This window comes from Gymnoscopelus microlampas (assembly GCF_963454915.1).
Source record: "Gymnoscopelus microlampas genome assembly, chromosome: 5".
Taxonomy (NCBI): Eukaryota; Metazoa; Chordata; class Actinopteri; order Myctophiformes; family Myctophidae; genus Gymnoscopelus; species Gymnoscopelus microlampas.
This window is the reverse complement of record NC_139942.1, coordinates 46,189,427-46,213,931: the sequence shown is the minus strand read 5'-3', so window position 1 is coordinate 46,213,931 and position 24,505 is coordinate 46,189,427. Positions and strand designations below refer to the sequence as shown.

Here is a 24,505-nt window from a genome sequence, read left to right as displayed (position 1 = left end):
AACTCCCAGAGATTGAAATAAGGGACACCTATCCTGCGTGCGCGGCGAAGCCGCGAGGCCGAGAAAAACATCACACCCAGTGTGAAGTGAGCGGTGTTATTTAAGGTCATCACAGTGATGGAATTTCGAGACGCATAATTTCATCATGCGTCTCGCTAGCCAATCACAGTACTGAGCAAAGGGTGTGAATAGAGTCAGCCAATCACAGTCCAGCGAAAGACACATTTTCACGACGGTCTTTTCACGACGGTCCCAAACCCACTTATAGGAGCGGCTACACCGCTCAAAAATTGGGGGTCAAACCCCCCAAAACCCCAGAAATACATAGAAAACTATGCATTATACCTATAACACAATACAAACACAATGGTCTTACACCTGCGTTAGGCTACTATTCATGATTTGTTTTGGGAGCCAAGGTAGGCACCTGCCCTACCTTGCCATACCCAATTGACGCCCCTGCTCTCTCCCTCTCTCCCGCTCTCCCTCTCTCCCTCTTTCCCTCTCTCCCCGCTCTCCCTCTCTCCCCCCCCCCTCTCTCTCCCTCTCTCTCCCCCTCTCCCCCTCTCTCTCTCTGCAGCTTGCCTTAACTATGGCGTGTGCAGGACCAATTAAAAGCAGAGAGCTCTGTGCACACTTGAGAGCTGTCTGTGCAACTCCATAAAGGGCAGTGCTCTGCTATTGTCTACGGTATTCAGGAGAATAGATTTATTATTATTCCAAATGTAGGCCACTTTCACCTTCTATTATAATGATGGCTTAACATGGGGAACATGGAGGCTCATATGAAAAATGAATTAGAGGGAGATGAAGTGTCCCCATCGCTGATGCCATGCCATGCTGTTCTTTATGGCGTGCTGCCTGCAGCATTATGTGACAGATAAGCTGAGCTCAAATGAGTTAAGATGGGCTAAGGCAACAGTTAAGATAAGCCTTTTCAAACAAACGCTGTGCATACATAGCATGTAACACTACAGGCACTATTTATTTATTTATACTATTTATTATGTTCGTACCTAACGGATAATGAATAGATAATGGATATTGTGGAAACCTCATGTGTCAAAAACTGTTAAACTTTTCAGGATTCAAATTAAAAAATAGCAAAAGTAGCAGATCGACACGCGCGAAGTGCGGCGCGATCTGCTACTTTTGATGCTTTTTGTGTGAGGCTCTAGTATGATCACAAAAAACACAAAAAGTTCAAATATGAAGATAAGAGGTTTCTGCCCGACAGCGACAATATAACTGAAGGATTTAGCTGGAACATACAGTATGGATACACTGTTGGAGAGAAGTGTCTGTATTTTTTTTCTATTCAGTCTAATCTTGTAATGGACATGTGGTGTTGTTGCCAAATCTTATCTAAAAATGGCTTTATCCAGCAGTGCAAACCTACTGAAGCACAAGTTCATCTGACCACGTCCAAAGTAATCAGAAACCACCAGTGTGGGTGGTTTAATGGCATTGCAGGCCATCCAGAAAGGGACTCTGGACAGACTACAAAGGAAAGCTCCCTCTACCTCCACCCTGTCAGGGCTTCAATCAAGTTAATACTTTGACCCATCAACTCCCTTGCACTGCAATCCCGATGGGAATAGCTGGAAACTTTAGTCATCTGTGATTGGCAGAATTGTTCCCTCCCGAGGATTCTCTCTCCACTAAGAGATTTTTCAAAGTGGCATCTAGGAGTGGAGACCCACTGGGCAAATTGGTAATCAATCACAAACTAAATGTCTCATTTGACAACAAAAAACACTTAGCAATTTCATTTGGTCGTTTCTAGTCGCTAACCCTCCTCGAAATAAGAGTGATAGCGGGGAAGCGCTTTGACATTAAGTTTCTGGTTGCAAAGCCACTCCTTGTCTGCCATATCAGCGAGTCATGTAAAGTGAGAGTCATTTGTCAACGCACGATGCATAGCTACACAAACATTACCCAGAGGCACAGGCGACAAGTAATGAGCATTGTCTGTCGGCGGCTTCAGAACTAAACGGAAAAAAGGAGGAAATGAACAACAACAACCACCAGGAACTCCTGCTTTGGTACACTCTCAGTGGGTAAACAATGAATTTAAAAGTGATAGCTCTTCAATATAATAATAGCCTGGCAGCAAAACTGCAAATCCCATATCCCGTAATGGTATTTTCATTATTTCCTAAGATAGAGTCGGTCTTAATCTTCTCTAAGATTAGCTGCTGCCAAGCTGAATAGGCAGGAAAAAAGTTAGCTATATGGAAGAACATGCTACACTCCAAATTCCATACCAGCAAATAAGTAGGCCTATAACGGGGCTTTCACTGTGGTGACATTATTGAACTGGTGAAGCCGTTTTTTAAAACTTTTTTATATGATGATTGTGTTCCTTCAAACAAGATAAGGCATGAATTCTGTTACACATTAAATGACTGTAATCTCAATCTTTAGTTTATAAACATAGATAAAAAGTGTTTCAATTAGGCATACTGCAAGTAGTATATCAATATACAGAATGCATATGTATATCAATATATCTGTAATTCTATATATAGGTACTGTATTTGTGCATTGTGACGGTAAATGTGTCAAAGGTGCTGCTATCCCACTGCAGTGATGCTGCTATCCCACTGTGGGACTCATGATAAATAGTCACTGTGTTTTCACTTCTGCCAACAAGGAAAGTAACTAACTTCTCATTAAACAGGTCTCTCTTGTTCCAAATTATGTTGAAATAAAAAAATTCAAAAGATTTCGGAGGGAGGTAGTCTCTTTCACACTTGCGCTATATATTTATATATATATATATATATATATAGATATAGATATAGATATAGATATATATATAATTTGGTTCATATGGACAGGGACGTCTAATCCTGATCATCAAAGTCTATAGGTAGGAGGTATTTAGCTTCATTACGAGTTGAGTGATGACTAGCGCTCATTATTTCGCCTCCATTCGGGTCCTGAACCCTGTGAAAATCATTATGTGCTGGAAATCAGAATGAAGGGGCGCTCTTTAAACCCAAACCCTCCAGGTCTCATTTGCTAATAAAATTCACAGAGGTCAACCCTGCAGAATAGCACGGCGGCCGCTTCGGAAATGTCAATGAAGACAGGGTCTATTCTCACTTTTTCTGCCACCAATCAAAAATGCTCTCGCTGTGAGGGCGAGGCTGTTAATGCGAGGCGCCATGGCCCCTGCGCTCAATTCCACCCCCCCCCCTTCTATCCCAGAACTTCCCCTGTGTGTCCTTTGAAATATGAAAAGCAGCTGATAAAAAGAACACATAGAGTTTGGGCTTTCCCTATTCCAAGAAATAAGGTTCAGGGCCGTCTTTGTTGTTGGGCGTCGAGCAGGTTCACCGGCACCCATCCATCACGCTGAGCACATTTTTAAGCCTCTTTTTCTTTTTTTTTTTCATTCCTAGTCGGGTAGAACTGCTGCTGGTGGTGGTGACTCATATTATGTTTCATGGCCACATCCTTTGTTCCTGAGCATCAATCAATAGCGATTCATCACGGCTTAATATTTCATCTCAATAATACTATTTGGCATTCCAAAGTGACATCCTCCTAATGACCCAAATGGCACACAACGCACACACACAATACACAACAATGCACAGCTGAGTGACTGTCACCTATCGAGATCATTAGCAGTAATTGCACAACGCCGTACGTGCGGATAATTGAAATACAGTACAGTATGCAAATGGTGGCCCCCATCATGAGAGTATAGCGCGCAGTCATAATCCTATTTATATACAGCGAAGGGTGCAATCCTATTTGGGAGCGAGTCCGACGCAGCTTCTCCTCGCCGAGCAAACACGTCGAATTGAAAATCACCAGGCTGTCGGTGGCGCGAGGCATTAATTCACCGATTGATCAGACGAGGTAATTTTCTGTTCTGTTTCGTCCCTTAATCACATAATGGGCTTTCTCCTTAACCCCACGCCCTTCCCGTAGCACACACCGAGGTGTGAGTTTCGCCCCCCCAAAGTTGGGAATGCCTCAAACGCAATTAGCTTATTTTGACTTGACGGAACCCTTGAGGACCCCTCCTCCTCCCCCTACCCCCCGCACCCCCCCATCCCCCCCACTGACAGCAAATCTCATCTTTTGCTGATGTGATTTAAATTCTGATTAAATTTCTGACGTCCTTCAGTCAGTCGGTGGGTGTTCTCTCTCCTCTCTCGTTTTAAGTGGCTGGCCTTCGATAGCTGCTTTGTTTGAATGGGACGTAAACAAGGCCGCGGGAATAGAAAGCAGGCCAATTCATTATCACCCCCCCACCCCCCCCGATGGGACGGTAAAAACAAGGGGACATTCCGTCTTTTTAAAAAGATGATCCATCTTATCCATATGCATTGGGCCGCTCACTGAGAAACGAGACCCTACTGGGTTCAAGAGTGAGTTGCACGAGTATGAATGCATTATCAACCTGTAGCAATAAAGAGTACACAGCCAGTGGAGACCATGCAATGCAAGAAGTCCTGCGTGGTAATTTAACAATGAGAGCATAAAAAAACTGACCCTTAGGGTTTACAAACCACAGAGAAATTTACAAACGAATAAAAGAATAAAATAAACTCTCGGTTGGTCATTACCGAGCAAGGGCACGCAATCAAAACAAAGACACTGATCAACAGTGTCCCTCCTCTCTTGCATATCGTTACTGTCATGCAGAAACCTTGTATCTCCATGTTTTCAACTATTTCTTTGGTAAATGAATGGCCTACTTCGTCATACAAGAGTGTTGTGCAAAAGTAGTGAAAATAGACGATCTACAAGCTCAGAACGTATCGCATCACAAGGCGTTGTGAGCTTGTAGATTTATTTGCGCTTTTTTGGAAAATGATTTAAATTTAAAGTGCTTAAATGTGTCTGTGGGTTTTATGAATATTGAACCAATGAAAAGTGCTAACAAGAGCCTGTGACCAAATAATAACTACATTGGATCCATTGGAACACACAGGTTCTATTTTCCATTTCCAGGAAAAGTAACCGTTTCGGACATACAAGGTTTCCGCCCCAAGAGAGCGACGATATTTAGCAGCAGACGTGGAGAATGAGACAATAAACCACTCGGCTATAGAGCTGCGATTTCTATTGTGCTTAGCATAATACAAAAACCCTAATTAATCTCAGTTAGAAGACCTCCGCTCGCCTCCCCCCCTCACCCCCCACCCCCCCCCCTCATCCTCTCACCATTATTCCCCAGAATGAGTCTCTGGGGAGGGCCTGGGAGCAGCAGGCTACTGCTGGCACCATCTATGACACCGTCAGAACGGAGCTGCATGCGGCTGCAGCAGCTGGGGCTCACTGAAAACACTCCACTGTTTTTAATGGCATCTGGACAAGACAGCAGCAGCAGCAGCAGCACAACACCACACAACACACACAACTTACCCAATAAGTCCACTAGGGACTAGAGAGACAAGATTCAACATTTTGGAGCGAGTCAATTTGTCCGTCCCTCTGTCTGTCCGTGTCTGTCTGTCTGTCTGTCTGTCTGTCTGTCTGTCTGTCTGTCTGTCCCGGGCATAAGTCAGGCTCTATCCGACTGATCGACTTTACCGATATGTATTGTATTGTATTGTATTGTATGTATTATATGTACTAGACCATACCCGGTCGACGCATCCGTGGGGGGATATGCGCACATGATCTGGCAACCCGGGAGGAAGTTCGTCCCATAGCTGGGCAGCCCCGTAACCATGGCGACATTCTTTGACACAAAAGCGCTAATAAGAAGCTGAGATTTGATGAAATTGAAAAACGGGCTTCACAGTTAAGTTCAGATGGTAATGGTCAATGGCTGTGTGCAAAATCAGAGCAATTGGTCCAGCCACTGAGGAGAACCGGGTAGCTTCACTCACCACGGTTACTAGAATTATAGTAGGATAGTAGGATTGCTGATGAATTGAGTACAATGGACCACAATGTGCTATGTCTCTGTTATCCTTTTAGCATAACCTTTGACTGTACAACCTGTACTGCTAACAAACTTGTTAATAAAGAATTCAATCAATCAATGACTGGGGATTGATTGATTGATTGATTGATTGATTGATTGATTGATTGCAGTACTTTTATTTAGAAAGACATGGACAAAGTACATGGAAGTACTTAGTTAACAATACAAGGTCCTCTAAACTGGATCGCCCATAGGCGAAATAAGCACAACGGCTTATTTCAAATGAGATCCCCACGCACGTTTAAGAAAACAGACAGATATACACTACTATGCAGAACATCATACAATCAGCTTACAGGTTACTGGTATGAAAAACAAGAAATATGTACAATAAACAGTTCGAGGAGGGGGGGGGGGGGTTAGGTTAAGACTTTGACAGGAGCCAGTTTGGAATTGCAGCCTCCTGAAGGTGTTTTTTTAGGGCAGTTTTGAAAGTGAGTAGGGTTTTACACTCCTTTACTCCTTTTGGGAAGGGGGGAGGGTTGATTTTGGGGCACCAATATAAGTGGTAGCGCTCACAATAGAACCCCATTCTTTTACAGAGCAATGCACCTGCATGTCTGTATCTGTCTGTCTGTCTGTCTGTGCACGGCTCTGTCTATCTCCAACTGATGCCCATGTATGCAATAAGGGGAGGAAATCAGTAGTAACTACAGCCCGAGTTATAGCAATAAGACAAATATTCAAATGTTGAATCATAAATCATCTAGTATTGTCATATTTGTGGTATATGATGATACATTATTTATACGTGCAGCCTTAAAGTTACCCCAATCCACTCTGCTTAAAGGCCATACAGAGTCAGACCATTGCGAGGGCAGAAATCACTTTCCTTTTGCACAGTCTGCCAGTGTGTTCCAGCCTCCATTCTAAATGGCAAGTTTCCTCTCCAGTCTCCACTAACATAAAAAACACTGTCCTGTGTCTGACTCTTTCCCATAGCTCTATAGTTGCTCCACCTTAAGGCTGACTGGCTGCTGTCCTGGCCGAGACGGTTTCCTTGTCATGATCCAGCACAGATGAGGCCTCTGACGGGAGTGACAGTGACAGTTCTGAAGAGCGGTGACTCCAGTTTGGCCTGGGAGAGCGTACAGGAACACTTAACTGGGGTGTGTGCTGTGCAGTGCCGTGCCATGCAGTCACACAGAGTCTCTGAGCTGGGCTGAGCCACCCTAAAGGATCCGAAGCATGCAATCAGAGCAGCGTGGAGGGATAAACAAGGCTACTCTCTGCCCAGACGTAGCAATTAGACAGGGAAAAGGATCCTCATAAACAACCAAGGGTTTCAGGCCTCGGCTCATGGCTCCTCCGTCCTCTTTCATGTGGCCAGCGGAACTTGTTGGTCCTTGTTGCGCTTCGTTCCCGTTCTCCGTACTCTTTTATTTACATGTTGGGGATGGAATGGGGCCAGTTTCCTCTCAGGCTGCATAAATGAGTTGCTTGTAGTAAGGCGAGTACTATACTCACTGAGCTCCCAACAGGCTAAGCAACTATAGCACTCCACTGGCCCTCCTATGCGCTGCATTCAACTTTTCAGCAACATTCCCCATTAATAATTGCCACCTTCAGGCCGGAGATTATGTGTTCACACCTGCCTGTTCAGTGTGTGAGAGTCAGCAGCTGTGTGAGTCAGCAGCTAATCTCGCGAGCTACATCTCGTTATATCTTTTTTGGAATCAGCCTCATGGTGGCACTAGAATAGCCCACTTTACCTTTTGACCTTTAAGTCCTGCATCATTGTCTTACCTTACCTATTGCCTTTGTATCGCTGTATCCGACAGTACTTTTCTTACTCTGTAGCTTTAACCCTGTAACTGTTGTGCTGCCTTTGACGACTGATTTTCCCCTACTGTGATCAACAAAGGTCTATTTACCCCTCACAGACAGAAACAACGGACGCTTTTCAATAAAACAGGTCTTCCTCAGTGTGGTCAATAATAATTTGCCTTTCACAATTAGTGGGAGGCGCTTATTTGTACAAAAAACAGCATATGATTGAGGAATATATATGAGCCTTATCAACCTTGAACTTTGAATTACTTTGGACTGTAGGGATTTCATACCATTTTAAAGTGTTTTTATGAGCAGTATGTGATAAATAAAGGTGGAATTGCTCGTTGAGGGGCCTCTATAGAGCACATTTCCAAAAGCGCTTTCACTTCTGACCATAGAGGGTGCCACAAATGTGCCACATTGAACCCTGTTGTAGAAACCTTATTTTTTTCCCACAGATTCCTCGGTTCTCAATGGACACTTTATCATTTTTGTCCGTTCATTTGGACAGACATGGGGGCCAATGTCATCTGACTGTAAACGTCATTTACATTCCTCCAGGTCTGGCGCTGTACAAACATAATTGACATAAGGCATTCAAGTCTTCAACTTGCATTTAAAAACTTAAAGCATGTTAGCATTAGGCTAATAAGCTCGAGTTTTACTTAGCCTAATTGTTTCCATCAAGTAACAATTAGCTCTGAAGATTTAATCGAAGTCAAACACAGCTTTTTTAAACAAACTTTAATGAGCTCTTTTCACAGCGGGTCTAGTATGACGTCAGTTAGATCTTCTGAAATTCAAATGAATCGGAGAGGTACACAGTTTGATGTAAAAAAAAAAACGGGGAAAAAAATCTTCTCTCTGTTCCTATGATTCACTGCATCTATTTCAGATTTAATCAGATGTTTATAGAAGAACTCAGCAAGGGTAGAACAGGTTATACTAATAATCATTTCGATCGTATCGTTCCCTTCGCCGCGTAAACAACCCAATTTGGATAGACGGTGACACGCGATCGCTCTCTTAACGTGTTGGGAGTTTGGTAATGCCGCGCGTCGCCTCTAATTCTATTTCCTCCCCGGCAGCGGCCGGGGCCAGGTAGAGGAGGGATAACAATCTGTTCCCCGTGCCCCAATCAGATTGCTCTGTGGAGATTCATAAGTACAGGTTGAGAGTGAAACGACAATGAGAGGTGAGATAGCTTTTCCTAGCCGGCACGGCTTTCATCCTAAATGCATTTCCACACATCAGAACCCTCTTGGCTCGATCCCCCCGTCGCACTAAAACAATTTCAGCCATCAAGAGCACTACTCCACTGCACCTCACACATCTCTTTCAGAGCCGTCAAAGAGAGGAGACGATTACTATTTGGTATGGCAGGGTGCATATGAGTGTAACTAAGTACATTTACTCAATTACTTGTACTTGAGTACAGTAATTCAGAGGCAAATATTGTACTTTATTACTACACTACGATTATTTAAAAAAAATTGTTACAAGTTACTTTGTAGATTTTTATTATTATTACAAAACGCACGACCAATTAAGCCCTATTTTATACTTTTATAGCCTAAGTCTATTCTAAATTAGCCGATCTACAAGCTCTCCACATATCGCGCGGAGAGCTTGTAGATCTGCCATTTTTAAAAGATTTTGACGATGCCAGTACCTTATTTTTGGAACAATGATTTAGAACACAGGGCTTTTTACTTGTAACATCACATTGTGTTACTTTTACTCGCTACTTGAACAAATCGGACTACTTCATTCGCCGCTGCTTTCCAAGCCCGTCAAGAGGAGGCGATTACTGTTTCGTATGGCAGGGTGCATGAGTGCTCACTCCAAGAGATGGAGACAGAGCTACAACCTGCTAATTACCCGGGATTCAAGATGCACAGGGAGGGAAACAAGCCCAGCTGAAGTGCACTCAGAACGGGGGGGGAAGCACACATCAGGGATGCCTCTTAACCAGACATGGGATTTTAATCAGATATGTTAAATTTAGACCGTGGGCAAGGTGTTAATTTGTGGGTCAAGGCTTTTGCCAGATTCCGGTTTAACCTTTGCCCGGCCCTCCGCGTGTCCCGATATAAATCAATTGCAACGGGGATGGAAAAAAAGAAGAAAAAAACATTAGACACTTCTCCCCCCTGCACTCTCCGTGGCAGGTAATTTCTCTGGGGTGGTCAAACGCTGCATCCTGACACACACACACACACACACACACACATACAACAAATAGGCTTAGGCAATGACTGCTTAAAATTAGCGAGGGCCTGCTAATTAATTCCCCCCACTGTCATTGAGGGGGCCCAGTGCAATCTATCTGTGATGCAGCCTTTGTGCAGATTAGCAGTCAGATAGAGGAGGAAAACAATATCCATTACTTTGCAGCGCTACCTTTGTTACAACATGAAGAAGGAAAAAAACACACTGCCATTCCATTAGTCTAATTCCTAAGGTGCCTTCAGTGTAGCAATACCTCCTCATTTCAAATCAGATGAAAAGCGATCAATGGAGCATTAAAGAGACGAATTGTATGCGGCAGACACAAAATGCGGGGAAACGCATTTTAATGAATTTCAATATGGCTGCTGATAGAGAGAATTCCTTAATTAAAAAGGATGTGCAGTGTTTTGATATCAAACGCACTCCTGTGGCTTTTGTCTCGGATTTCCATTGTTGTCATAGAAGAGGCAGGGAGGCACATATTGATGTGGGACCGGCCTGTATATCAACATCCCTCATCAAAGATTACAGAAAGAGGGAAATAAGTGTCTAGCAGACATAGAAGAACACGTCAATATGACTGCCTCTTTAAAGTATAAACTTGGCAATGTTTTGACGTTAAATATTAGCCTGTATCTCTATGTATACAATGAATATGTACAGCTGAGTATGGTAGACTATTCCATCGTGGGTTTGAATTAATAATAAACTTTATTTGTATGGCGTACCTTTCATAAAAACATGCAGCTCGAAGCACTTTTACCTTAAAGATATAAATAAGAAGATCTCATAATACTGAATAATTGAGCACTTCCTATTTAGAAAATAGGAATGCCTTCAATGGGAAACCAGCCTTAGGATTCGTTGCACAGTGCGGAGCAATAGCACATTTCTATACAGCATTGATGTGTTTAGATATAGCCAGACTATTGGGCGCTAATGCATTCTCATTCAGCAGCCCGTGGTGATGCGGTCTTCATTTTCTGCGCGGCCACTGAGTCAGTGTCACCTTCCTTACCTGAGGGCATCCACGGATCTGATGGAGGCTTCTCTCTGGTATTGGCCTGCTCCCAGTCAAGGTCATCTTCCCTGCCTTGGCTGTAACCGCACGCCGCCAGCGGCTTCTCAAAGTTACAATCGCCTGTGTGACAAAAGGGAGAAATTTATATTGTTATACGGCTTTTCCATTAACTTGGTACCCAAATGAATGAACACATAAATTACAACCCCACACACACACACGCACACGCGCACACACACACACACACACACACACACACACACACACACACACACACACACACACACACACACATGAACCATTTTATTCTCCTTTCTTGCACCGGCAGTATTCATAATGCAATATGCCAGACAATGAGATGCATTTAAGTGAGACAGAGTGAAGGATTACTATAGCAGCGGAGGCACAACATACATTACCGTCATTAGCAACACGGCAGTCCAATTTCACCGTGACAAGTATGAAGTGTCCAAACACCATCATCGTTACACATTATGTTCCCAAACTGCACCACCGCCATCCGGGAGAAATTGATTTATTTTTTGTTGCTCCCCCCCCCCCTCTTTGCCGGCCACAGAACTTGTGGGGCTCTTTACACCGCGGAGCCACTCTAATCCTTTTTACAAGCTGCTCACAAAATGACAGCAAGCAGCCATTAGGAGCAGCTTTCAGCTGGGCCTGGCATGTCATCAATTAATACAAATACTCCTTTATACCTCGCACCTTAAAGGCCACGAGGAGAATGTGAAAGTTGAGCCTCTTTCCCCCCAAAGTGCTTTGCGCTTTGCTCATAAATCTAAAGGAAAGAAAAGGAAAAAAATAAAAATCACGTGAAAGGAATATTTGGAGGGAATAGAGAAAAAGCTTTCTACAGTAGGTCTTTTCATGAACGACAGGTGCTTCAAAGGAATACAACATAAAATGATTATATGCTGCTCAACATTCATCATAAGTATGCTTGTTCAAGGCTGATAAAAGAGCCTGCAGTGCAGTGTATTCTTACAATGGAGGGATTTAAAAAACCTTTTAATGGGTATTGGTTGGTGGACCACCTTCTGTTTCCTCAGTAAACATGACCTACATGTATACACTAGATAACTCATCATACTGTACGTGTTTACTATACTGTAGATTGGTGGAATGTAACCCTCTGCATTTACTCAAGTACTGTTCTTGAGTACAATTCAGGGGTACTTTACTTGAGGTTTTCCATGCTATTTTATACCTACTTCACTACATCTCAGAGGGAAATGTTGTACTTTCTACACCACTATGGTATATTTGACAACATTAGTTACTAGTTGTTTTGCATATTTAGATTGTGAATACGCATCATAAATCAACATATCTTTTTAGAGGTTAATCTAAAGCTACAGGAGTATATAAAGTAATTAAAATGTGCTCCACCTTTACTAGCTGCAATAATGGTCCACAATTATAGCCCAGTAAAGGTGATGTATATGATTCTGAAATGGGCAATCGGCGCAATGATAATGCTACTTTTACTTTTGCTACTTACATTTTGATGCTAATAAATGATTTGCTGAATGAGACAAGAATGCAGAACTTTTTACTGTATTTTACACTGCGTGGTGGTATTGCTACTTTTACTTTTATTAAGTCAAAGATCTGAATACTTCGTCCACCACCAGTGGTTACACATAGATTTCATTAGCCGAGAATGTGTTGCATTTGCTGATGAAAAACATTGTCCTTTTGAGCTAAATCAAAGTGAAATCCCTGCGAAATCCTGTTGCATAAAGGCTGTGAGATCTTTGTTTTCCCATTTATCTCGGCGGTGACATTTAGAGTACATGTGCAAATGAGTGGCCAAACGAAGAGAGAACACGGGATAATTAATATCCAGCTCCATAGGCCAGCTGCTAATGATATATTTGCTGTGTCGTCTGCTTTGGAGCGGGCGGACATAGAGAGGGAGTAGATTGCCAATATATCATTACATTGGTAAAAGGTGGAGGATTTGTAAAGATGCTGTCTAAAAATTAATTGGCTGGTAGTCGCCGCATCATTGAGCCATGAGACATGACTTGTTAGGACGGTATGTGTGTGTACTGTGTAGGCCACTGCGTTGAACCACGCCAAAACCTCAATCACCCACAGCATGAGCTTGTCACCTCTACATGGTCTTTTCTCTGCAGCTGTATAATGACGCAGTCCGTTGCACCGACTGTCACCGACAACTGATGACTAATGGCGATGTTTGCTTCCACACAATTGAGTGCCATTTTCAGAAAGCAAAATGGTGTGTTTAAGATCTTTTATATGAAATGTCATTCTTCTTCAGGTATAGACTATTCAATAACACCCATAAAATATCTCTTTCCATGCGGGGAAACATAGTCCTCTTTTCTTTCTTTTTTAAAATTTAGTAGTAGGCTATTGTTTGCGTACGGTGTGGCTCTGCAGTCTGTGTGATTGTTTGAAGCGAACAGCAGGACCGATTAGTGCCAAATGTCTTGTGCACACTGTCAGTCGGCCAAGGAAGTGCCTTTTTTTCTCCTCCATGTTTTAGATTTGTTTCATATTTAACTTAAATTTTATAATGGATATCAATGAGGCTCAGATTGGTCTGAAACCTTTCCCAAATTTGGAGTCAAACATCATAAATGCATCAGACTCAAGGTTCTCAAAGTGGGGTCCGGGGACCCCCAGGGGTCCTTGGGGGAGTTCCAGGGGGTTCCCAGCAAAATGAGGAACTGCTTAATCACTTTAACCCTATTTTTCCTAAGTTTTGCAATACTTTTGAAACACACACACTGGCTACATGAAGCCCAAGATCCTCCTGAAGCTACACGTCCCCATGTGGATCTCAAGATCCACACAATTCGACCGTGTTGTTATAACCTGTGTCAGCTGTGTAAATACTGATATGTACACAATTTATATGATTTTTGATTGATGTTGACCATAATATGGTCCTCCACTCACTTCTTCCATTCTGCAGAAGCCATGTGCTCAAACTACATTATTTGCCCAAAGTGTGCGTGTGTGTGTGCGTGCGTGCGTGCGTGCGTGCGTGCGTGCGTGCGTGCGTGCGTGCGTGCGTGCGTGCGTGCGTGCGTGCGTTGCAGAGATCTAGCTAACAGAGAATTGATCACCCACAGTGTTTGTGTGTTGTGAAGATGGAAGTTGGAGAGAATTTCCATTATTCTCCGTCTGCCTGTGTCAAGGGGGCTGGCTTAGCTCCATCAATATTTTTGGCTCGATGGCTCCAAGATCCTTTTCCTTTATTCTACCCCTGCTTCGTATCACAGCATGTGGCAGAGCTCAATTAAAACCCAAGAAATGCTCATATTAAGTGTTTGATATTAAAAATCAATGGCAAATAAGCCACACAGAGCTAAGGCATTCTGGAGCTAAATTCAAGCACCACGGTGTCGCTTGCCGATTAGAGCGGATCTTTGTGACGAGTCGTTAGCTTTGTTAGCTTTGCCGTGCACTGAATGGAGTAGTGCTCACAGTGTTTTGTGCTCCATCGTACAATGGTCTCACACGCTGAAAGCAGCAGATCTATGGGCTCACAACGCGTCACAAGATCGGCTATTTTCAGCAAGCAACACCGTCGTATGATTAAGTCTATATCTGCATTAATTTAGCTATGAGTCATTGGGTTACAGCATTCTTTTTGTATTATTTAAAATATTTTTTAAGGCTTTTTCTGTCTTTATTGATAGTCTAGTGGAGATGGATAGGGAAGAGGGAGAGAGAGATGGGGAGAGACATGCAGCAAAGATCATCGGGAACGGGACTCGAACCCGCGATGCACTGTCAGGCTACATTAGAGCCTAAGTGCCCGGACCGCTAGGCCAGCTATAGCGGGCCGGGCACAGTTACAGCATTGTTGAAAAAATCGACGGGAATCCGGGAACATTGAATGAAAAATGCTTCATTAACTTCCTGCATGAAGAACATGTTCCTCGTCATTTGAGCTCAGAATTACTATGAAACTCTACTGTAATGAGGCTGTTTGTATCATGACATGTATGTACTGTATGTCACTCTGTCCACAATGACTCACTACACACAACACACAAGGCCATGAACCTTCATATATTTCATCTCTAACTCAATATGATGTGTTTCAGTGGTCAAAGATCAAGGGGGGCAAACTATTGAGATCTGTCATCCAGCACTTATTATGTATTATTCATAACAGAAGGAAGAGAATGACTGCATTTGAAAGCTTGCCTCAAGCCATTTCACTCCCCTATTATACACTACGTTTTCTTTTAAGTTCACAGCTCAATAATTATTCTGTTTATTTTATTTTATTTATTTATTATTTAAATGTCACAGTCGTGATAATGAACAAAGTGGGTAAGTGCATTGAAGGGGCTTAATGCTCACTCAACACTTCACACAGATTCCATCAACAGTTCATTTGCTATTTTACAAGTGATTCTCTTGTTGCTCATTTAAAGAGGTGACCATTCACTTTGGCTTCGTGTCCCTTTTAAAATGGAGGCTACAAACCCACAGATGCTGCATTAGATTGGTGCCTAATGAGGAATACTAATCATCAACCTGAATGAGAACGTAGTAAAAATTACTCAACTGGCATTAAAGCATGTTACTCTCCCTACCTATCTGTCGGCTTTGCCGAATGGAAACAGCGATTACTTAGTAATATTCTGAGCAACACGATTCGATATTCATATTATGATGGGAGGTACATGGTCTTATGTCAGAAATCCAGTCATGTTTCTAGTCACCCGTTTGCCAGAGAAGCTTGCAGCTCACAAAAAAGAAACTCCAAAATACACATGCAAGACGTCCTCGCACATTAAAACAAACATCGAGTGGACCAGAGAGGAGTAATGTCGACTCCACAGTCGAATGAAAAACAAGAAAAAAAGTTCTAAAATGGTGGCGCTGCCTCTATAATCCCCGGCCTTGGGGAGATCCGTGTGAAAAATGCAGACTATCAAGTCGGGGGCGCTTCCATTTCTTCCGTTCTACAAAAAGACTCTTGAAGCGGGATGTTAGTATGCTGTGATACCAGTGCCCTATTTTTGTCTGGTGTTGGCCCAGTATCTGATATCAATATTCCTCCCTACACAGTGAAACACTCACGTGTTAATTTTACTCTGAGAATGTGCAAATGTAACCAAATGGACCCTTAAGGGTCCATTTGGTTACATTTGTACATACTCAGAGTTACAAACTGGTACTATGTAGTCATTAGTGCAAACTCAGCTGTCTCTTAGTCAGTATAGTACTGAGTATAGCCTACATACTACTCCCCATTTAAGAAGTTTCTTGTTTCTTACGCCCGATCAAACTCTCGGCATCGCCGCCATTGAAAGCAACAAACAGAGAAACTGTTATCCCTGATCACACGTATAGACACCATCCGCACAAACGAGCATTCCTCTAATGGGGAGATCATTCTGCAGATGCCTGCAGATGAACAAAATCGGTCACTAGTGTCATAATGGATTCCCCCAGCTCTCTGCTGGGGGTTTATGTCTGTGCCAACGGCGTGGCACAGTCCTCATGTAATCAGTCGCGACTGCAGCTTCTTGAAATTGATGCCCCTACAAGAGATTGCCAGCTTCCTCCAAAGGAGATTTAACTTTCTATGAAAGCCGTTATGAGGTGTGGGTAGTCGGGGGGGGGGCTTGCGGAGATTAATGCGCGCCACCCCTGTCTGTCTGCATCCCTCGCCCCACCCTTTCAGCGGTAAAACCGGCGGTCCTGAAGCTAAAAAGGTGGCTCCCAGATATGTCATGAAACAATTTATTCCTGAGCGAGAAACACACAATAGTCTTTATAGTGTCACGCAGAGTGCATTTCAAAGAAATCTATCCATCTTTTACTGGACTGAGCCAGAGGCCAGAATCAATAGCTCAACCCCTCAATGCTGGAGCCAATTTCTCCTAAAGATTTTTGAGGTTCGACTTAAAAGGCCTTTTGTTATTGCACCTGTAACAAAAAGTAAACTTTCAGCATTTAGACGCAGCAAGTACGCATATGCGTGTGTGTGTGTGTGTGTGTGTGTGTGTGTGTGTGCGTGTGTGTGTGATGTGTGTGTGTGTGTGTGTGTGTGTGTGTGTGTGTGTGTGACGTGTGTGTGCCTGTGTGTGTGTGTGTTGTGTTCATGTGCATGTGCATGTGCATACACAGATTTGTGTGTGTGTGTGTGTGTGTGTGTGTGTGTGTGTGTGTGTGTGTGTGTGTGTGTGTGTGTGTGTGTGTGTGTGTGTGTGTGTGTGTGTGTGTGTGTGTGTGTGTGTGTGTGTGTGTGTGTGTGAGAGAGAGAGAAGTTTGGCACCAGAGCAAAGACTGCAATACACATAGGACCCCAGGTGCCAATGAATGATGCCTGCGTGGCATTGTGAAAAGCAGACAGAATATTGAGAGTATAAATCGCTGTCTGCTGAGACATAATGAGAAAGTGAAAAACAAGTTGTTTTTTTTGGTTGTTGTATTTCTTATGAAACTGACCCTCAGAGACGCGTGGCGAGGTTGTAATTGACAATTCTTGCTCTCTCGTTTGTCCTCAGGCCTTCATACTAATTTCCAAGACTACAAGGTGATTTATACTCAGTTGCACGCCGGTGTCGCGCACCAAAAATAGCCGATCTACAAGCTCACAACGCGTCGCGCTGCGACGCGTTGCGACGCGTTGTGAGCTTGTAGGTCTGCTATTTTTGTCGCGCAACACGTTGTACAACCAAGTATAAATCTGGCATACGGCTGAACCTCCATTTCGCACTCAGTTGCGTGAGGCTGACTGAACACAGATTTGCACAAGCGCCAAGGCTCCGTGATCTCTGCAAGCGATAAATTAACTCTTCTTCCTCCGCGTTTGCCTCTGGCTTGGCGAACACAGTTATCGGTCACGTCGGCGGGTGGGAAGCAGGCAGCAGGGGTGGCCGATCTCTGTCACTCACTGCACTAGCGCCTCCTACCTGTTCGGCAGGGAGCGGAACTGGGAGGGATAGCTTGTTCCTTCGCCAGACTAAACAGTAGGGGTTGGCAGGGACAGGGACTATAAACAACGGGGGGTATTGGCAGCGATTAAAATTGGGAGAACAATGAAAGAAAAAGGAGGGAATCGTTTCTAATGAAGCAATTCACCTGGCACCCACTTCATATCAAGAGTATTTTTAAATAGAGCTTGACGCAATGAACCCTGAAAGAAATATGATAGCAATTAGCACATAATTGTTTGGATTCTACCTCGCAATTTTGAGTGCAAGAGACAGAGGCCAAAGTGATAATGGCAGGGGAATGAACAATGATGTACCATTAGTGTGATGTGTATTTAAGCCTCTATATGTCAGCGGCTATGAGAAGCTACAGTACTGTATATAAGCCTTCTCTCAGCATCATCATCATCATCGCCTCTGTCCCTGTGGCAGATATCATCGCTGGAAGACCTCTTTGGCCCTCTCTGCCAATTCAGCAATTACCAGTCTTCCAGCCTGCTCTGTCTGGCTTCGGAAATCGCAGGTCTGCCCCAATCGCCCCAATCTGCCTCGATGGCAGCACTTGTTTTAACAAACGTCTCGTCTCCCGGCGTCCCTGTAGACAGAGACCGCAAGGCAATCTGGGGTAATTTAAAACCAATGTCGACTATCTCCCTCCAACGCGTCCAGCTCGGCGCTTCAAACTCCTGCAGCTAAGCCCCCTAGGATCTGATAGGCCTTTTCGGCCCGCCCTATTTCACTTATCTATTGACAGCTCCTGCCAATAGTCCTATCCCGGCTCCTGCTGAGTCCGATTGCAGCACTGAATTGCGTGTATATATACTGTCTGTTAGGGGACTTTGAACTCCAGGAAGGGATTTAAACAATCAATCTCAATATCATTATCAATCACGTCTTGCTGTTCCCCCACATTGATTCGGAGGAGGAAATAAAGAGGTTGGAGTGGAGATTTCCACTGATAATCTGCCTGGCTGAGCAGCTGAGCTTGTCAGCAATGTTTCACAAAGCAAAACCGACTACCTGCATCCAGAGTGACAGTACAAGATCAGCAGAGAGAGGGGGAACATAATGTTTTTAAGTAACGATATGCCTGACGGTGCAGAATCTGTTAGGCCATGAATATTTTGGTTCAACAGTGCTGCAGACAGATCCGGGGGGAAGCAGTCTTTAGGTATTATATTTGGCTCAAAACCCCCTCTCATTATATGAACACCTTTAGCCTCAGCTGGCCATCTACAGCACTTGTCTTGTCACCCAAATATCAACTTGATGAATGTGTTTTACAGCAGGAACATCACACGGCCCCCGATCAAATCCACCCTGTGCATGGTTAGATGTACATCAGACTTGACAGCCAGTCTTTCCCTTAGATATGCTAAATTTTGACAGATGATTTTCAAACCATGTACGCCAGGCACAAGGCTCACGGCGTTCCCTTCCACCGAGCCTGTCAGGAATTTCCAGTAAATGGTTTCAAATCCATCTCCATTTTCCAACAAGCTGCCAGGTACCAATTAAGATGAATACGAAATCGAACTATAAGACGGGCGTGATCCTTACTGTTGACACTCACTAAATGTTAAAAATGAGGACTTTCACTTTGGCTGAGCGGAATGATCCGGTGGCGATAACAGCACACGTTATGTTCATTTTTCATATCCATATAGAAGGCATTGTGAGTCACAGGCATGGAAGAGAGTACTCAAGCCGATTAAGGCCAGGCTCAAATCATAGCGTTCATACAAGAGAGGGGGTGGGCCGGTGCTCTTTCACATGCAGAGAAAGCAAGAGAGCCCCCCGAACGGCTGAGGTTCCGTCGCAATGTGAGACGGAGCACATGTGCCCGCTGTGCTCATGTAAATGTATGAGGGAGAGGGCTGTGCGGGCGCTAAGTGGAGTGTTTATTTTACAGGCTGGCGGCTTAGGTGCATTCTGACTCTGGCTTGACAAGCAACCGAGCTGGTTAACAATAGCTCTCCTCCCATTGTTCCCAGCATCATCATTCGCTCCTTTATCCGAGCAGAGAGCGTGTGTGAGAGCGTGCCCGCGTGTGTGTGAGAGAGAGAAAGAGAGAGAGAGAGAGAGAGTTGCTGTCTGTCTTGTTGGCCTCCAGAGAGAGCAGAGAGAGAGAGAATTAGGCTGCTTCCTATTCAGCCTAATGCCTGTTGAAACACTGAATGGCACAGCGAGATGGGCTTGTTTTGGCTTTCCATTTCCCTGCGCTCAACACAGCTTGGAAATGACACAGTGACTGAGTACAAAAGTGGATAGGCGCCACGCGCTCTCCATTAACAACATTGTTTGTCTGTTAACAAAAGTTAAAAGCGTGTTCACGCCATGGATACATTGATCCTGGGAGGGAATGCATTTTTGAAAACCACGCTGGGGAGGGAAAGCTGCGAGCGATGTGTTCAAGAGGACAATGTCCCTTTTCATGCAAGGTTCACAATTTGTAGGCTCTGTGTGGCTCTGTGTGGAGAGGAAGATACAGTATCACACAGCTTTTCCATACTACAGTATGTGAGAACGCAGAACGGCCTTCATAACAGTGTTAACCACTTAAACCCTATACACGTTGTTGACCAAGGTCCTCCAGGGATCTATGCTTCCCACTACACCAAATCTCTTTGGCGAAAATAGCCAATCTACAAGCACACAATGTGTCAATGCACAAACAAGGTTGTGAGCTTGTATGGCTATTTTTGCAGAATGTTCTCCTATTTTTTGCCAAATATTCACATATTATGACATGCCTTATTTAGGCTTGTGAAAAACATAATGGTTGTTTAGTAGAAAAACATAGGTTTTTCCCACATACAATTACACACACAAGTGTTTGTAACAGAATGGTGCCTTTAAACATTGCTAGACATAATTAACTCACTGTGTGAGAATGCCCTTCATCAAGTCTGTTGACATTCCCAGCGCTAGTTTACAGTGGAACTGGTCAGCGAGGTATTGATTCACAACGAGGTTCCGGCTCAATACTATGAGGCTGGAAGGAAAACTTCCCCCTGGCTCCAGTATTGCATTCGATCAGGTGTGATGGGCCACCTGGCCTGAGCTACAAATGAAAAAGGCTCAATGAAAGGAGGAGAATAAGCGGAGAAAAACTCCCTGGCTTCCCATGGAAAATAGATCCACACACCTGGACAGAGAGGAGGACGGGGTGATCCTATACGAGACAGTGCTCCACAACGAAAACACTCATGGCTCACTCCAAAACAAAACAACATCCACCAACTGTTTACCCCTGATTTATACTTAGTTGTGCATCATGTCTCGTACCCAAGCATAGCAGATCTACAAGCCGCTCTGTGACGCATTATGAGCCATTTACGGTGCAAGACGCCGGTGTTCAACTAAGTATAAACCGGGCCTTAGATTGAACCTCTTACTAGCAAAATGTGTGAGTCAACAGGACTTTGAAATCTGTCGGTAACAAAGAAGTGGTGGAGCTAATATCAGTGGCAGCAGCTTTCCTCCCTTAATTTTTCCCCCTCTGAGTTTCTCAGAGTCTAATTTGTCAAACGTGCAAAGCAACAATGCCAGGAATTAGCCCAAAGAGAGTTCGCCTCGGGAGGAGAGAATGATTATGTTTGATCATGGAAATAAACAAGAACATTAACATGCTTTGTTGGTTTTTCCAGATCTGGAACAAATGCTTGTTTTTATGTGCGGAGGAGGGAATAATTCAAGGTTGAATGTCGAAGTATTAGAAAATCACTAAAGCTAATTAGAAAACGCGGAGAGAATAGAAGAAAGGTTAGATCAATCCCTCTTGAGAAGAGGAGGGAAATCTAGGCCACAAAGGCCTGTACATTTGGAGCAGCATTATTGGCTAGATGAAATATCATTACTTTCTTTCTTGGCCATGGTTTATCATCGATCAAATCCGAGGTACATTTTATATAATTGTTGACCACACACGCAGGTGTGTCGATCGCGGTCAGTTGGATCAGCGTATCAGACTGTGGGCAGGCATAAGGAAGGTTGCACCTGGTAGGTTAACCACTTAACCACGCTAACACTAGCATCCCTATTCTGTCATAACAGGTGAACAATCGGAGAAAATAGCCGAAATTTGGGAGAAAATAGCAGATCTACAAGTTCACAACGCATTACGTTATGACCCATTGTGAGCATGTAGGTGTGCTATTTTTGGCAAAGAGATGTGGTGTAGAGGCGAAAAGGAGGGGGGGGGGGACACACAAAGTATAGACCCCAGGGGGACCCCGGGCAACGAAGGAGGGATTAAGTGGTTATGCCTGTGAGCTTGTAGATCTGCTGTTTTTCGCTGCACAACACTGGCATACAGTATGACGTGTATAAATGAAGCATATAGGCTAGGGCTAGTTTTGATCATTTTCACCTATAACGAATCTTGACGATATGCCCAGAGTAGGGACACCAGGGTTAAATGTGGATAAAGGTTATAGGGTCAAATGTAACTCTGACAGTGTCAGAGTAACGATTTTACTGTGCGGCAGGTGTGGCTGAAGAGATTTCACTCCCGGAGGGATAGCTTTTGCACCGGGCCGTGTTATATGGGGTCATATCCACTACACACTTCAAACACATTTTGGCCCTTTGTTTCTCCGCTGAATCTGCTAATCTGAAAGAAACCCCTATGGCCAGGCTTAGTCCTCCCATGGTGGGTGGGGGAGGGAGGGGTGGGGCAGGGGGGGTGGGCATGTAAGCCCACCGTAAACATCAGCATGTGACATGCTGAGGTCCCGCCATGCCTGGCAACAGGACAGGTCTGCAGATCTTGCCACTGGAATGAAATTGGTGGTACAGTCCAGTCCACTGATTATGGCATTATCTTTGTTGATACAGATTATGGCATTGTATTTTTTCTTTTCTTTAAGCGATGTAAATAAAGGTTACTATTAACCAGTGGTGGACGAGAGTCTGGGGTTCGAATCCACCACGGTGCATCCGGCATTGTTTGGCCCGTGTTCGGGGGAGGGTGGGCGGGGTACATGTACTCCTACAGGGTGGGGCGGCACCTGTCAGCAGGGAGTGTTGGGCGAGAGGAGTAGGACGAAGGCTCTACTACATCCTCCCGGTGGGGGATCCTCACTGGAAGGTGAGCCAGTAGAATGTAAACAGCAGTGACAACACTTACACGTGTTAGAACAGATAAGACCTCTAAATGATGGGCGACTGCAGGTTAGTGTAGCTGACAGTGCTGGAACTCAACAGCTGGAGCCAAATCTGGCTGGTGTCTGGACTTATTTCCATACCCTGGTAACAATTACACTAAGTCTTACAAATTCAATCAGAGGAACATTGACCTTCAAGCAGAACTGTGAGGCAGTGTGTGAAAAGAGACATCAGCGCTCGTTTTGTCTTAGAAAACCTGTGTTGTCCCATTTTCACGTAGAGAAAAGCCTGATGACCCTGTTTTATTTCACTTTTTATTGAATCAATCGGGTCTTTTTTCCCTTGTGCTTTGGCTCGGCAACCTGTCTCTGGATTGGAGAACAAAAATAATCTCTGAATCAAATTGTCACGTGGGGGGGTGGGGCTAGTAACATTTATACTGTCCTAGTCCATACCCGGTCGACGCATCCGTGGGGGGATATGCGCACATGATCTGGCAACCCGGGAGCCATTCATCCCATAGCTCACGGGGCCATCCCACAGCTGGGCAGCCGTAACCATGGCGACATTCTTTTTACATAAAAAAGCGAACAAACAGCTGACAGTTGGGGAAATCGAAAAACGGGCTTCGCAGTTCCGTGCACATGGACATAGTAATGGTCAATGGCTGTGTGCAAGTTCAGATCAATTGCTCCAACCACTGAGGAGACCCGAGCATAAGAGATTTTTGCCTCACCACCACAGAGGTTTCTAGAATTATAGGAGGACTAGTCCATACCCTGTGAAGTGCGCAGGCGAAAGTAGTTGCAAACGTGGGGTTATTGCGCGTCCCGTCACTCGGTGCCGCGCTATGAGCTTGTAGATCTGCTATTTTTGAATAGCCAAAGAAATCTAAAATGACACAGATGTGTTCCCGGATTGAATAGGTTAATGGATAGGTGACTATAGCATGATGACTATAACTAAATATAAAGACATCGTTTTGAAAATCGTTCTTACTCAAGTGGATGGCAGAGTCCACACCACAACTATAATGTGTGGATGCTCACATAATTATATAGTTATACCGGTAGTTATATAGTTATACAGTGCTTGGTGCGGGTGGCTCATGACTCCTCACAGCTGCAGCGTAAAGGCAAGCTCTGTTCTTCAAGGCTACAACACTGTTCTCATCCTTGACATACTTGTAGCCCCGAGGTGGAAGACAAAACCATGATAGAAGTTATTTTGTACCTGAAGCCAGTGGTGGAAAGTAACTAAGTACATGAGTCCATTTTTATTAGCAGCTTGCTTTAGCATAGCTGCTCTATAAACGGGCCGCGATAAAGGCGCGGACTCGCGGAGAAAGGCGCGTGCACTTCCATTCATGTTTATACCCCTACCCAGGAAAGGGGGCGTGGCTGTGGAAAGGGGGCGTGCCTGCCCCCTCTCAGCTCTCAGGCAGAGGAGACAGAG

The 24,505-nt window shown here is 44.2% G+C and overlaps 1 protein-coding gene across 2 annotated transcripts in view; it reads right to left on the bottom strand.

The window, feature by feature from the left end:
- The window catches only part of LOC311045729 (receptor-type tyrosine-protein phosphatase mu), a 227,676-nt gene that overhangs the window by 166,616 nt on the left and 36,555 nt on the right, over positions 1-24,505 (bottom strand). For both annotated transcript variants that reach the window (XM_084057748.1, XM_084057749.1), the window contains exon 2: positions 10,983-11,105. In XM_084057748.1, the coding sequence (XP_083913874.1) occupies positions 10,983-11,105 (123 nt within the window). The remainder of the gene's footprint in view (positions 1-10,982; positions 11,106-24,505) is intronic.